The 17405-nt window shown below is 35.1% G+C and overlaps 1 protein-coding gene across 4 annotated transcripts in view; it reads left to right on the top strand.

The window, feature by feature from the left end:
• LOC110457385 overlaps window positions 1–17405 on the top strand; it is a 61940-nt gene that overhangs the window by 22365 nt on the left and 22170 nt on the right. Inside the window, exons 3-7 of one of the 4 annotated variants that reach the window (XM_021508635.1) lie at window positions 2976–3030; window positions 8520–8587; window positions 11821–12325; window positions 12730–12855; window positions 14647–16108. In XM_021508635.1, the coding sequence (XP_021364310.1) occupies window positions 11848–12325; window positions 12730–12855; window positions 14647–15320 (1278 nt within the window). In that variant the 5' untranslated portion in view covers window positions 2976–3030; window positions 8520–8587; window positions 11821–11847 and the 3' untranslated portion in view covers window positions 15321–16108. Of the gene's footprint in view, window positions 1–2975; window positions 3031–3103; window positions 3173–8519; window positions 8588–11820; window positions 12326–12729; window positions 12856–14646; window positions 16109–17405 lie in introns of those variants that run through there. The other 3 variants (XM_021508636.1, XM_021508633.1, XM_021508634.1) reach the window with 3 other exon arrangements.

The raw sequence follows: 17405 nt of genomic DNA on the forward strand, positions 1-17405 counted from the left end.
ACAATGTACGCAATATTTGACTGGGTGAAATACAATTTTTGAGAAAAATCTTTTTTTTTATGAATGAAAATAACAGTTACATATATCGATGCTCATTACTAATTACTGTATAATGTTTTTCAATAAAGTATAGTTAGTTTGCAACACTCATGTACTGGAATTGTAAAACATTGACATCAACTACGAGAAACAGATGACATTAATTTGAGTATATAAAGACAATATTTAAGCTTAATCCAGTATTACAATAAGTTTAATCACCATTCCAGTAATGTACTGAATAATCAAATGACAAAATTTGAAGAAGGAATGCACAATGATACTGATGGTACTCGCATGCATTATTCCGTTTTGTAATCCACATAGGCTGAGCATTGTACAAAACTTTTCCATAGATCATATGGCCATACAGTAACAGTACAGATTATCAATGTACATTTCCTTAATTTCAATTGGGTTTATAACCAAGTGTTTAACTTTTATTGAAAATGTTTACTGCCTGTATATTTAAATAACTTTATTGCATAAAATTTGTCTGTTATGTGCTGTTGCGTAAGAAGATAATTTGTCAATGTTCTTAAAATGGAGGCAATTATTGACTGTACAAAGTTGATTGCAAAGTATTTGATGAATGGCGCAAGATAAAGGTTGTTGTGGCAATGAACACACTGCTCGCGCACACTAACAGTACTGGAAGTATAAGGTCTAGTGCTTTGCTTGTGTCGGTAATAAGTCTTGTTTGCGTCATCAAATCAATTTAAATGATATGAAGGTCATATGCAAGCTTTAAGAAATATGTGTATTATACAGATAAAGAGGTAAACAGGATTTTGACTTTACAGTTCTGGAAGTATAAGGTCTAGTGCTTTTGTCGGTAACAAGTCTTATTTGCGTCATCAATTCAATTTAAATGATATGAAGGTCATATGCAAGCTTTAAGAAATATGTGTATTATACAGATAAAGAAGTAAACAGTATTTTGTCCTTGAGAGTTAACCAATTATAAACTTCTATTATATTGTAATGCGTTTTCATTGGTTCTGCTGAGAGTTGACTTATCGTAAATCTCTATTCTATTTAAATGCACATTCATTGGTTCTGCTGATCCGGAACCTGTCTGTTGACGTCGACACAAAGACGATTAGGTGTATTGTGTAACTACATGCAACGATATTTTCTCATTACATAATATTAAGTTAGCTTTCGTGTGAGTTAAATAATGAATCTAGCATTTTATCTGTAAGTGCACGTTATTGTCCTTAATTGCACTCAGTTCAACTTAACTTTGATAACCATATATATATATATATTGCAAATTTAATAATATAGCACGTTTCACTAGTAATTAATTGAAATAAAACAGTAGTTGAAATGCAATTATAGGGTTTATGCACCCTCCCTTCTGTGTCAACACTAGTTTAATTAAAACAACTTGGATTTCCACCTTACTGGTCCCTAACACCACTGATGAGTCATAGAAGGACAAAACAGCATGACTTTGATAACTTGACATTAGAGAAAATAAATCTGTTACCAAATTGTATAAGTGCAATCATGTGCATTACGTTTATATAGATACATGTATCAAGTTACTGGTCAAACAAATCTTCATGAGCCTAAATATAATGTTATCGGTAGGATTGTTTTACTGTCGACAACATATAATACCTTCCGAACAGGTTAATTGAAATCGATACTTCTCTTGACTACATAAGTTTATATTTAGATTATCTACCATTCACATCTAAAGATGCGTTGAGATAATTGATATACAGATATTTTATTTGTATATCGAACTTACATGGACAAAATATAGCAAGCTTGTTTTACTATGAAATAACAGAGAGGATTACTTAATTTAAACTATGACAAGGTCTGCATATCTTGTTCATTGTTATTTTTTTTCATTTTTATATGTTTTACTACTGATTTATTACATTAAATCTTACTGAGGGAAGAAGATATGACGTATATAGAATATAATATTCTATAGTTATACCTTATTACTGATCAGGTGTCTCACCAATATAGGACGATGTTAGTCTCAACTCAGACTAATATCAGTCAGTAGTCTATTTTACTGAAAGTCACTATTGCTGTATTTTATTTCATTATTTACAGTCACAGTTCCTTTGTTAAATGTTTCCTGTATAGATAGCTCCAATTGGTGTATGCCATCATTATAATTTGAGATAAATTCAGAGATTCACTTTTGCTTAGTCCAATTTTTCGACTATTGCATTATCATCTTATTTGGGTTTGAAAATAATTGTTGATCGTTGTTTAATGGCAATTTTGTTTCACAATTTCCATTAATGTGACTATCATACTGATTCGACATCCTGTCATATGTTACGAGATAACATCTGATGGAGTGAGACTCTGTCAACTTCGTGTGTTTTAGTCCTGTATGATTTTGTAAATGGTTTACAAGGCTGTATTGACGTTATCAACACCTACAGTATCGAAATGCATCTATACACACGAATGCCATGTTTATATAACAATCCGTCGACGTTTCAATAGAAAGATTTTACTCTAATTATAATGAATATTCAAGGTTCTAATATTCCGCTTTATCACAACCTAGTTCGTAGGGCGTCTCAAAGCAATTCACAAATCATTATCCGTGGTTATAGGGCCTTTGCTACCACCCAATATTTATTTCAACACCCTAGGAAGCATGCATCAGGTGCTGCAATTTCGGCGCTCACAGCTAGAATTCTGCAATTCTAGCACTGCCCAAACACGTACTTATTTACAACTGAGTAGACTGGAACAAGCGGGAGTAAAGTATCCTGCTCAAATATACCACACAGTGCCGTGCCGTGACTCGAACCCGCAACCCTTAGATCACGAGCCCGGCGTCCTACCACTAGACTACTGTGCTTCCAAAATGTATTGAAATTATGTATCATAAATGTGCAATAAGGTATGTTACGGAATTCTGTTTTTTTATACACTTACTTTTATAGATGCCTTATTTAACAATGCAACAAAAGATCTGCATGTTACCCGGATTCTGAGCAGGTATATATTATAATTTCCTGTTTGTCATGACACAATAGCATATAAGTCCGCGAAACTGTATATAATATTACCTATAAATACCGCCCTTACTTGCCATTTTGTCATAACCTGAACAAATCTCATACAGCCTGCATGTAATAAGGTGAGTACCATTTTGTGTTCTTGTAGAGATAGGTGGTTGTGCTAACGTGAATTTATCTAAGTTTGCAATATATATATATATTACCGTTTGAGTTTAAATATCTATGGAGCATTAAATATATAAACTTTAGTTTGCAAACACGTGCATTTTTGCTCCATTTTGAGCGTAGCTAATGTAAGTCAAAAGAGCAGTTGTCGAATGTTTTACAGATTACTTTTGATTCAAAATAAAATATCCACATGTCACGAAGGACAGCAATCAAGGTTTCTGTTAATGTATAAAGCCAACAAAGATATTGAGTTCAATGAACAATTTAATTACCTAAGAGTAATAAATATAAAAATTGCCACTCATTCCCACTCACGGTAAATACAAACTATACTTTGAAATTTGCAGAAGTACTAGATACGAAACTGTATACACTGTATATTTGCAGTAGACCTAGCCTATAAACATATGTAAATATATAGAACGACGAACTACCTAGGTAAGTTAACCGTGGCAGATACTGTTCACTATTATAAACTGTAGAATTATCTCAACAATTTATGTAATGTCAAGCAAACTTGGTTAGGTAAAATTGAATATGTAAATACAACACTGTACTAGGGTATTGTTCAACACACAACATGTTCTTCACTGGATCAGGACTAGTACTGTTCACTTGATAAAGTTCACGTTCACCTCGGTGGGTTTATAGTACAGTCTTATATTTGCATTTGCATGGCATTGTCATTATATAGCCTCTTTGAAAGCTGTGTCGTTGATGGGACTTTAATTATCATGCAGCACGAGACCCAATTCTTAGCGTATTAATACAGCACTGACCGGAACTACAATATCCAATGTAAATAAACATGACGGCTGTTGCAATATAGCTTGGCATTGTGAGACTTGACAATGTTATTGTAAATGTATGTGCAAAATGAAATAAAAAAAATACTTTTATTACAACAAAAGCAAGATCAAGTACTGCAATATCGTACAAAATGCACATCGGTTGAAATCACCAACGCCGGTAATGGAAACAATTTTAACGCTCATGCAATTTATCAGAAATATCGTCTGTTACACTGCACTGATCAACAGGGGTTAGTTACAAATGTCTGAAATACACATATTCTATAGACCTACTAACACATATGTTACAGACCTACTGATATGAGTCACAGCACATAAGCATTTCAAACATGTGTAACGAACCCCTGTGCTCCGTCGCAAGATCACTCATTTCAAACGCTATCAGTTTCACGCGTCTTGCAGCCACGATTTCCGTGTTTTCTGACGACATGTCAAATAAACGAGGCTGTTATAGAATCTACCGACTGTAGTCAGATTCCCATACAATCAACAAATAAATTCACGTCTGGATTCTTCACAAAATGAGCAAAGAGAAAAGTTCGAATTAACTTCCAAAAATAACTCCCTCGTGGAGGGCAAGGTCGGATTGACGGTGTTCACTGTATTTATCCAACTTTGGTACATACGCTTACAGCGTATCCGAAACGACATCGGTTTGTAGACAACTCGTACACATTTAACACCTTTGTCTGCGTACGCTTCACTGGTCATTTGTCTGATGAAGGTGATATAGTACATACCGTACTAGTAATCGAAACGTCACATAGAAACACTTATTGGTTGTGTAATAAGAAACATTTCATAATCTATACTTACCAACATGAAGAAAATGATTAGAAATATCACAAGAAGCTAATTTGAAATTGCAACTGAGACCATACCGGTGCTTAGATTATCCATTGTGTCACATTCCGTACACAGGTATGTCACACCTACATTGTATGTCACAACTATGTCACAGTGTGTTGTATAGGACGTGATATGCACATTGCAATGTTAGCAATCAGGTCTAACAGCATGGTCAAGTTACCCAAATTAGTATATTATGTTATTTGCATATTTCTTAGGTGTTTTCGTTACGCATGCTATATTGGTCCGTCTCCTGGTTTCTCGGATATTTGTTAGCTGTCCTCTTTTCAGTATGCGCCCCGAAATGCTATTTCCTACTTGTTGCCCATCTCCCATTTTATGTTTCTTTGTTGAACATGATAATGTAATCACATACTCCCTCGCCCACCTGATATGATAATGTATTTTGACCTAGATTAACATGGTGCCGTCGATGAAGCAGACGACGCTCACCCTGACGGAACCCCTGGTCTTATTATCATTGTACTTTTTCATGGTTCTTTATGTCAATCCCTCCTTTGTTCATATTTGCTCTAGTTTTATTGATTTTGAGTTCAATTTATGTGATATTTCTTTTGAAGAGAATGTAACTGAATCACAGAAGTGCATATAGTAAATAATAAAGTTTAAATTGTATAAATAGGAAAAGTAGGAAAACACAAAGTGCAGTGAGACAGACATCCTTGGGTGTCCTATTTCACGACTTCGTCATTGAAACTGTTTACCCCGATACACCCAGGTCGTATTAGATCCTTTTCATAAACGACATTGACCTTCTTCTTGTGTAATGAAGAACAGTCGCCCACATACTCTGTTACTATGTTTGACGGATGAAGGATAAACATTTCTAGTGCGATTATTGTAGAATCTTCACCGACATTATTGAATGGTTGTGCAAAATCAGGTGATATTGAAATCGACCGTATAATGTATTGCAAGACGTACATAACGCTTTCAACGAATAATGCGTTCTGTCTACAAACTTCACTTAAGTAGATCCTGGTAGGCGGGTCCCTGCATTTAAAGTGTTTGGCTAATTATCAACAAATTAAATTGGAGTAATAGTCCTAACAATCTAATAAATCAAAGCTACAATTCAACGTTCAGGATTTTTTGTTACCAGTACAAGAAAAAACATGTATGACGGGGAGTAATTTGCTCATCTGTTTAGTATCTGCATTCGCTATTCGTACGGTAACAGTTCGATGCATTGGTATACACGTAAATATATGAATATATAGAATTAACCATTATAGCTCAATAAGTTTTCTTTAGAATAACTCTTTTTAAGGTATTGTCCATCATGAAGCTTAAACATGCAGAAGTAGAGAAATTCAATTAGATAAAACAGATTGGCTTAGTAACTATAATATATTGCAATATTTCACATAAAATAAAACATTATTTTGAACGTGTAACTGGTATGTGAATGGAGGGCTGATAATACAGTTTGAATATATGATCACACAGTTTGACAGTTTGTCTTTGTATACTTGATCCGGATATGCTCCTACGTACCGGATGCATGATAACATGTCGATAACATGATGTCATATCATACACTATATACACCAATGCAGTACCACGGGTCAGCAACTTATCTGTTCCCCCTGCTGAAGGGATTACCTGACTGTCACTTCTCTACCCCCGCACAACCACGACCGACAAATACACACCGTTATCGGTACTCTCTTCCTAATAAACATCGCTGTCTTAATTCTACACCATAGAACAGCATGACTATATATAATGTCTATTTGGATCCTGATTTCGGGTTTTGTGTCTCTATTGAAATCTACACAGTGGTCTTGTTACCTTTACATATGTTTGTCTGTAGTGTTTAATACCTCTTTAACTGAAAATGAAATAATAACTTAAATAAGATATACACGTGACAAAAGCTTCCATTGATCAAACTTATTATCAGTTAGCACAGTGTGCGATACACTAGCCATCAATACACTAGCCAGCATAGACAAGAGTCAAAGACATTAACACATACGAAGGAAATAATACTCCTACCTGAACGATACTTACAATTTAGCGAATGGATGAATCTCTCTATTTATGTTTTGTTTCAAACGAAGTTGAATCTAATTTAAAGCCTATCACGACAGGTAATAATAGATACATTGGAAAGTTTTCAGAATTTATCTGAAGATAATAATTCAAGCATGCTTTGCTTCTAAGTAAAAGGATTATGTCTATATATAAGAGTCATAAATTATGCTTATGTTTGTAACTTGTAATTTCATTGTCCTTACGTTAACCCGGTTCTCACTTTGTATAATTGACATTATTGTTTATATATCATTTTTGTATCATGTAACGTTAACATTGCATTGTAAATATGATACACAATGATAGTACAGGGTAAGAGAAAAATAATCATTCACCCCCTTGGTGAGACAGGGGAATATTAACCCTCGGGTTGAGATTCCCTTTTCCAGCCCCCAGGGGGCAATGCGGAAAAGGCGACGTGATGAAATTAAAACCTTTTACGATATATTTACTGTACACGTTTAACAGATGTGATTAATGTCTCTGCGCAAGCATTGTTTGCAAATATAGGATATGCTTAATCTGACTGGCTGATTTGTTTTCGTCTAAAACGCTCAGGAGGGAATTGATATTTACAAAATGGTGGCCAGTCCAAACGACTTTCCATAATCCTGGGCTTATTCTGTTGGTTGGAATGGTTACTCCTTATATTCTTCTGTTCATCTTCATCGATTTAGAGTTCGATTAATTGTTCCACACTTCGATATTATCTTGTTTATGAAGTACACGAGACATTAAGTTTGTATATGTTGGGTAAATTAAGTCCTTTATCTAGATTAGCATTGACTGATATACTCTACATCTAATAGGTTATCAGTACCCAAAGGCTGTCCTTAGTATGATGGATGCTACCTGTATATCAATAATCTATGTATATAATATTTTTCAAGTTTAGACTTTTGCTTAAGTTAATATTTGGATAAAGGGACCTTTGAAATTTTAATAACCGCAACGAAATAGAGGTTTATATAGCTTTTTCAGGTCAATATATTCATAGGCTTACCGGAATAAAAGTAAATAAAGTAAATTACTATATGAGATGCTAAATATAGATTTAATTACTAAACAAGATGGAACGTTCGGAAATTGTACGGAGGAAAGTACTGTATTTTGCAGAGAGCATTGTTACTTTACAATTAAAATGACGACACAGATGAATATTAATAATAATAATAATAATATACAACATTAAATGACCTGCTGTTTTTGAAACAAGAATTATCGAGTCTATTTCACAAATCGTCGACCGCTGAAAGATTATGATCCAATTAACCAATGAGGATGTAGGATAATATGCGACATCTGACATTGATAAATACCAACCTTTAATACACATTGATAGTAATGCCAATTAAATATAGTATCAATCGTTGACGAGACAAGAACTCGTAATCGATTTATTACTTGCAAAGTATTGGATACGATTGTATGACGTATTTCCTTTCTGTGTACGAAATAAGCACAACCTTTTCTTTCTACTGTCTTTGTTATGGTTTTTGCTTTCGTAATGATTTTAAACGCATTGTACAGATGCTGTTAGGTGTATTTGATTTACGTATATGTATATATGTTTTAGGTTTTCCTGAGATAAAAGATAACTCTGTGGCAACTGCGATAATAACAAGCATCCAGCATCAAGGAAAGGTACGTTATATTTAATCAAAATTATCTCAAAGTTATAAGGAGTTATTTGGATGTCTAAAGAGAATGCAAGTTTTTAATTTTCATTTCCGAAGAAAAAGGTATTGGATTTATCCAGTCGCTTTATGATTCAGGGCGAAGGCAAGTTCTGGTGAACGGATGTTTTTAGCTCACCTGCCCGAAGGTCAAGTGATCTTATGCCAAGGCGCAGCGTCCATCATCCGTCGTCCGTCCGTCGTCTGTCTGACGTCTGTCTTCTGTCGTCCGTCCGTCCATCAATTTTTCCTTTAAAATAATGCTAGTCCTGGGCGACTCTGTGAATTCTAACTTAATTCGGTCTAGAGCATCCTTAGGCCAAAGGAACTCAATTTTGTATAAATGGTGGATGGTGTCCCTCTTGGGACAGAGCAGTGGGGTCAAATAGAGGAAATAAACGGTGAGTATAGCCTCCATGTGGGCAATGGAGTGGGGCTCTTTGATCTTTGATCAAGAAAACTTAACTTTGTATAAACGGTTGGTATGGCTCACCTTAGAGCAGAGCGATGGGTCCAAATAAGAGAAATAGAGGTAAACATTTAAAATCCTTCTTCTACCCTAGGGATCAAAGTATTTCATACCAATTTGGTCTGGAACATCCGTTAGAAAAGGGCATTCAATTTTGTTAAAACGGTGGGTGTGCCCCCATAGAGAAAAAAGGAGAGGGGCCCAATAGGGGAAATAGAGGTAAAACATGCAAAATCCTTTTTTTTAGCGTAGGGATAAAGGGAGTTTATCTTTATTTAGTCTCCAGCATCATTGGGCCAATGGAGCTCAATGTCGTTTAATTGGTAAGGATGCTCCCCTAGGGGCAGAGGGGTTGGTCCGAATAAGAAAAATTGAGGTAGACCTTTAAATCCTTTTTCTACCATAATGATTAAGGGATTTCCTCCCAATTTGATGTTCGGCATCCTTAGGCCAAGGGCACACCTTTTTATATAAACGGTGGGTATGACCCACCCGGGGGCAGACGGGTAGGTCCATATATTTGAAAAAGAGGTAAGGCTTTAAAATCCTTCTTCTACGATAGGGATTAGGGGTTTCATCCCAATTAGGTCTAGAGGATCATTGGACCAAGGACACTCAATTTTGTATAAACAGTGGGTGCAGCCCTCAGGGCAGAGGAGTTGGGCCCAATAGGGGAAATAGAGGTAAAACCTTTATAAAATTTCTTCTTCCATAGGAATTACGAGATTTTATCCCAATTTTGTCTCCATAAAATTGTCTAGAGGCTGTTACTATTAGGGTGTATTTATTAAAACAAGATGGCCACCAGGTCGCCCTTTTGGATTTTGACATTTGATGTTTGTTCTTGCTATATTTCCAGAAATACTAGATGAATCTTTCTGAAATTTCATATGTACATACGTACCTACCCTGGAGTGCTATATCAAGTACTGTAAACATAACCATGTGAGCTAAACAAGCCCTCTGGGCCTCTTGTTATGCATCTTAACATAGTTAACCATTACCAACAGTCAGTGTGTTTTGGCGCGGTCGTAGACATTTGTATTCGAGTCCAGCGGTAATACATGCCGGGAAATTTTCGCTTTATCAAACTTTAGCCCTCCACTGTTAAATGCCTTTTACGTGCAAAAACATTTACTATATATGGTATGATGTTAACATATATTTGCTGTAATTATAAGTTGTGGAATGGTCGTGTTGCGCAGTGGATAACGCGCTCGGTTTTCACCGAAGCGACCAGTGTTCATTTCCCCGATCAGACGGGGATATGCATGGGGTAATCTGCCCTACCATGTAGGTTTTCTCCGGGCTTTCAGGTTTTCATAATAATGTTTAATAGAAAAGTTTATAATCAATGATAAGTTCGCTTTCATTGCCGAGAAGGGCGAAGGTTAAACTGTGTCAATATTTCCCAGTATATTTTTAACCAAGTACTTATTTATATATATTTATCAGCGCATATTTGGGATCTAAAAATCAGATGAATCTCAATAAAGTATCATTCTTGTTTATACATATTAAACCAGAGAGTTCCTCCAACAGTTCTTTATCTTTGTTTGATATATTTACGAATTAGAGTGTGTAATTCATATAAATCCGGTGACTACTGATTACGTGTACTAAATCTATTGGTTACCAGAACTAGCGTGTTTTCAAAGTAGGTTATCGGGTTGTTTGAACTTTGTTTCAAATCCTGTATTTTTGCAATGAATCAACATTACGAGATAACGCAGCTATATAAATAAGGATCTACACGTAGATTCGTTACCATACTGCTGTTGTATGCAAGGCAAGCCCGTAAAGTAAGTTCTTATTTCTATCGCCATTAAGTAAAACAATGTTAGAAAAACTCTGAAACATGAAGAACTATCATTAAGGGGTTAGTTTGTGTCAGCAATATTTATAACAGTTACGTTTCTACCAAAAGCACGTTAAACAGGTTGACGTAGTGACCATCTATTTATCAAACTACGTGTATCTATATTGTAAATGATCGAGAACAGAAGGGGTACTTGGTAAAATTGGTATTTTTAAGTAGAGTAATATTAAAATTGATTTACGGACGTTGAAAAATTAAAGAAAAAACCCATCTGCGTAACAGGCGTATGAGTAACAAAACTAAATACCTTATTGAATGTGTCATCAAAACCTAAATATATATAAAATATAACAAGGTTTGACTCAGTCAATATCTTTTCAATGATATATCATTGTAAGATGTAGTTATTACTTTTTATGAACAAGGACGATATGATATATCTTTTACGTTATAAAAAATGCATGGTGTTACCTTTTATAAAGCATTTACCTTGCTGACAAGGAAGACTTTTGTCGAAATTCAGACTTTGTATCTTTTTGATTTAATCACTATTGTTTTGCTATATTGACACATTCTCTTGAATCACAAGACAGGCAAAGGAAATGCATCTAATTCAATATCTTCTTTGGACAGCTTGGTTTTAATTGTTTTTCTTTTGCTTGGATACTTTTAAGAAATATACATTTTAATGGTAGAATTCTGATATGTCCTATGTTTGAAATATTGAAATATAATTGTTATAACATGGAAAATATTTGAATTAAGTGTTTCATTGTTATGAATATTACGCATTCATCGACATATGTTTGCATAAGATGATGTCTAAAAAACTTGGGACTCCTAAGTTGGGATCTTGTTAGTATCATTTAATCACATATATTAAGAATTGTTTTTGTCATCAATTTTTTAACAGACACGGTAACATCTCAAAACAACGACTATGGACGGGAATTTCAGCGATGATCCTACCTGGATAAAGCCCATGCCTGTCAATGGACAAGGAGTTTTCACCTTCAACATAACAAGGAACAGTGAATTCAGGATCGTCGTGACCCACTCGTTAACCAACGACTTTATCATGCTTACCGTTGGTAACCAGTTTGCAGAATTCGGCATGATGCATGAGAACGTGTATCAGCAGCTTGAAAGATCAGCTGTTCCGGAATGTGGGTACGTCCAAGATACGAAGATTTCCTATTGGTTCAGTTACAACAGAGACAACCTCGTTTTGAAGTACGGAAAAGGCTACACTATGGAAGAAACCACACTTCTTGAGTACAATTTTCTCGCTGGTGCTTCGCCAGCCGAAGAAGAGAGCATAAGAAAGGAATACCATGGTCTATTTAACGCAGAGGACCAAGGCATGGTGAAACTGTATGATAGCGTTCAGTTGATGCGCTCAACAGGATCTTCAAGTTGTAAGTTCCAACTTATAACCTTAGTATACAGTTTGACTTTTGGAGTTGCTTTTGTGTGTTAACGCCCCGTCGGTACATAATTGATGATTCATGTTTTCATTGTATAATTTAGGGTATTTTAATAATGTTTAATAACCCTTCGTTTAGTGAAAATTATCAACGGATATATTACATTTTTACTAGTAATATTAAAAAAAACCAAAAAAAAACCAGAAGCGATATTCGAAAATATCAAAATAATATTATGCACAATAAGAATATATCCCTTAAGCTGATTTTACCATTCAAACACTGTTAACGATAAAAATCACTTATCTTGATAATTAAAAATCTGCTCAGAATAAGATTTGTATTTTCTAATGATTTTTAGCTTTATTTGATTACTTTTTTAAACATATTTGCAGTGATAGACATCGAGAAAAAGGTTGCATTCTATAAGAACCCTTTCGTCAGTAACATGTCTCCAATCGTCCTTGACAGCTCAAAAGTCACCCTGTTTACACTTGACAATAGCAAGTACATGTTGACAGGTAGGTACCAAACATATTTAACACACCAAAGACTCTCCATCCGCTTTCCCTGATATTTACTCACATAATGACAAAACAAGGACAGTTTACTAAATTCGGACGATTTCGACTATGCGTTCGCGAACTTTCCCTTTCTTGATATTAATAACCCTTATTTCCAAACCTGTGCTGTTTACATGTTGCAGTTTATATTCAAAAGCTTACTCCTAATATCATGCCTTCCGTGCTGACGGACAAACTTCCACGCGCTGTGTTGAGTGATTAAGCCTGCGGGCAAGTTATACGGTCCCCATCCCAATATTGTTGGGAAATAGGTTATTTATTTATTATATAAAAAGTTCGAAATGTTTAAGCGCATTACATGTAGTATGCATGTTGGTGTTCTCCATTTATGGAGCTGACATTGCTTGGAATTGACCTGGATATATATGGCTGTTATCGTCGATGAGGCAGGGAACTGTTACCCTTCCAAAACACCAAGTCCTATTCTCCTTGGACTTTTTTCAATAGTCTCCGTGTCAAAATTACAATTAGATCACAGCTTGCCCTTGTTTCATCGATTTTGAAGTCCAATATTGGTTTTGTTGACACTTCGGTTTTTCTTGTCGTTTTGTTATTATATCAATATTTCAATTTCAATAAATTTTATTGTCAAAGGACAAATGGATTATATCAATAGTGAACACAAAGGGCTGTATGTCATAATCAGCTTAAGTACTGCATAAACATTTAATTATATGATAAAAGTAAGGTCTACAAGTCAAATATGCATATACGTGTATCTGGAGACTCTCACATGCTATACCGTTCTCACGTAAGCCTGTACTATTTTACCAAGGGCAGTTATGAAAAGTACCGTGCCTTATGATTAGAAGAGGATTCATCCGATGCAGCGTAATGTGCTCTTCAGCGGAAATCGTAACCCAAATCTCATTTTCCCGCACGAACATTTCAAAAATTATATGACCTTCGTGAAATCATCAGAATTCAGTATTTGTCGTTGTATTGTATGTTTCATTGCCTCATAGCTTCATTAGATACACATTTCCTGGTGACGTGTCGACATCAGGTTGCTGACATAAAACTGGCATACACATTCGTGTAACCTAGTGCTTACCAGGTGTACTCTTTAATGTAACCTACGGCAGTGAATTAACTTGCACACTTTACTGAAATGAAGACACAAAAATATGACAAACAAACCTGTTTGTTACACAGGTTCGAGGCTCCTAAACCCTTCAAATAACTGACAACTACAGAAATGACGACACAAAAATATGACAAAAAATAATTGTTGCTTACATTATGCCGGGCTCCTTAACACAATGCAGTACAGTCGTTTTAGTGATCGTTTTAAAACAATATTAATTGATTGAAGTCTGCTTATATTGACAGACAATATATAACGTCGTCGTTTCTTTATTAAAAAAAACCCATTTAATTGATACAACTTTCACATTTACTTAGTTTCGAGGAATATGATAACATTACATAAGCTATTACGTATTTAAAAGCTGTACACTGATTCACAGTGGCGACGCAAAAATCAGGTTTATCACAAACAACATTTGATGTCTTACACAAATTGATTGATATTCAACACATGCAACTCAGATGTATTTTTTTAATAAACGATAATTGGTTTACTCAATAAATATGTTGAGTCTCAACATCGTCAGCCTCGAGATGCAACGTATGTTAATCAAATGAAAATACTTTTTGTTCCTTTTTCTTTTTGATGCCGTACACAAATAAAATTGAATAACAGACTCTTCATTTCCCTTTGATCAGGAAGCCTCCCGCCTGCCTGTAAGGAGCTGTACGAGAACATCCGTAACTGTGAGTTGAACTGGCCACCGGAAGTGGATGATGTTCTCCTCTCTGATGCCATCAGATTCAGTATCGAGACAGAGGGATGTCTCCTTTATGAAAAGCTGAAGTCGAAAGCCGGAGAATTCGGTGAAGGAAGTGGAAAAGAGGAGACATACCTACGCGTAACGCTAGGACATAGTCTCGGAAATTCGCCGGGAATACCGTATGTCCTCGAGATTTGGCCGTCAGGACACTACAGTCCAATACATAACCATGGAAACGCGAATGCAGTCATCAAAGTCCTGTTTGGCGAAATCAACATTTCAATTTACAACAAGCAGACGACAGAGCCAGATGCAGTTCCTATGAAAACCTTTAATGCGTACGCAGGTGATGTTACATGGATCAACAGGAACTGGTTCCAAACGCACAAGCTATGGAATAATACAACCGACTTCTGCGCCACCATTCAGTGTTACAACTACGACGCAGGGGACACAACCCACTGGCCGTACTTCGACTACGTCAGCGAGAACAGCACCATTGAAGAGTTCCTGCCCAACTCTGACTTCACATTCAAAGACATGCGGCAAAAAGTGTTGGTGGAATACCGACTAAAGTATTCACTTCTAAATCCAACGCGCAAAAACTAGCCGTGGAATAGGAACAACGCAACTATCGAGATTTGACGTAGAACAATGAGAATTCACAAAGATACCAATCCGACTTGATTTGATAATTTCTTACAAAGTTTAGCATTGATATATATAGTTTATGTTAATCCTGTTCCTAATCATAATTAGTTCATGATGTACGCTTAATCTAATGCATTATACTTGCATGTTACAGTACTTTCAGAATAGTTTCCTATCATTATTTTATTTTTTTATATTTTCCTTATACTTTAAGCCCCTGAACTTTGTTCAAGTGGATATTTAATTCATATTTGTATATGTGAGATCAATCATGTATTTGCGTATTGACATATAGTCTAATGTATTGTATATCCGGAAATAACTACAACACAATATTATCATTATATTTTAATATGATGCATTCATTTAATAGATAAAAGTGCACTGCTGTCGGACAACCTCATTTATATGCCTTTTTATATCACTGTTATAGTAACTACTACATGTATCACTGTAGTACAAAATGGATATATTATTGACTTTTGTAATTAACTCATTGAATAGGCAAAGTGCAACAAAGATGTTTCTAAATTGTTACGAAATGTACAACGATGTTACGAAATTGTTTATTGTACGAGACAGCGATGATTTAGATAACTGCTAAAGTATGGGGCCCGTCAAACATACGTCAGATTCCTACAAAACACTGTCACTGGCAACATCACTAACTTTGTGGTAACAAAAATGCAAAACCGAATATATGATTTCATACTGCGTGTATCTATTGAATAAATGCTTATAAAAGCGTCAGCTTTATGAATTCATTCTTTTCCCGTTCCTCGTCCTCGGTTTAAATAGCTTTACACATGGTTGACTTGAAACGATTTTCATCTGTGACATCTGGATCGCTTTTGAAGGTCTTCAGGAAAATAGTAAAGTACAGTATAGAGTGAAGTAATATTTTTTCTCCATTTTTTAAACCGTGATAATAACGAAAGGTTTATAAAGCATTATTATTATAGGTATAATGTTTTATTATTTATATCAACATCACACTGTAAGGTTTCTGTGATTTCCATCTCTTTAACACGATTTGTTTCTGTAGAATATCAATTTAGAACTGCCTTTAGATATGTGTCTGCTACATATAATTAGTAAATATCTTTTGTTTTAATTTCCATTTGTAATCTGTTCAATGTGTATCCACTTGGAACGGAAGAGTAAATCAGGCTTTTTAACAATACATTCTGTTTTTGTATTTACTTTCTCAAGTTTTCCAGTGTCACAGACTCCTCTGATATTTCGTTTTCATTTTACTTAGCACCATTCATTATTCTATGCTCTTCACATTTATCTGAGCACAACAAATATCACTCGTGCATACACACGTTGATCTGAGACAACGAACATGTCTTAAATAAGACCAGACAATGACAAAAAAAAGTTTGAAACTAGACAGTGATATCACAGTTTTACTTTCTACACAAACAATTACGTACATGTATTACACATGTCATAACGTTTCAAGACCGACTGATCCCTTTGGCAAGCTATGACTATGTGAGCGATTTGTGTTGTTACCTGTACAACGATGTTACAAAATTGTTTATTGTACTAGACAGCGATGATTTAGATAACTCCTAAAGTATGGAGCACCGTCAAACACACGATTCCTACAAAACACTGCCACGTTCTGGCAACATCACTAACTTTGTTCATTAGAAATTGTAAATAAAAGATAATTCTTAATCCTAAATGCGCATTTGAGTGTATAAAACATATGCACATATTCTTCGCAAGTATTTATAGATGCCGTATTTGATAATGGAACAAACGATTTGCCTGTATATTTACTTCGTCAAGATTTTTCATATTTTTGTGTCGGAAATAGCACACTAATCTTTCGTTCTGCGTTCCAAATTTTCATCGAATTCCGGGAAATTGTGGAATGTGTAATAAGGAGAGTACCATTCTGTTTAAACTCGAAATAGCTAGTGAGATTTACCTCAGTCAAGTAACTCCTTTTTTATTCTAATGCTACTGTGTGGCGATGACCTGTGTTGGTTGGGTACAATACGTTACAAGTTAGCAGTAAATTGTAGT

This window comes from Mizuhopecten yessoensis, unplaced genomic scaffold (assembly GCF_002113885.1).
Source record: "Mizuhopecten yessoensis strain PY_sf001 unplaced genomic scaffold, ASM211388v2 scaffold9109, whole genome shotgun sequence".
In the NCBI taxonomy this organism is placed as follows: Eukaryota; Metazoa; Mollusca; class Bivalvia; order Pectinida; family Pectinidae; genus Mizuhopecten; species Mizuhopecten yessoensis.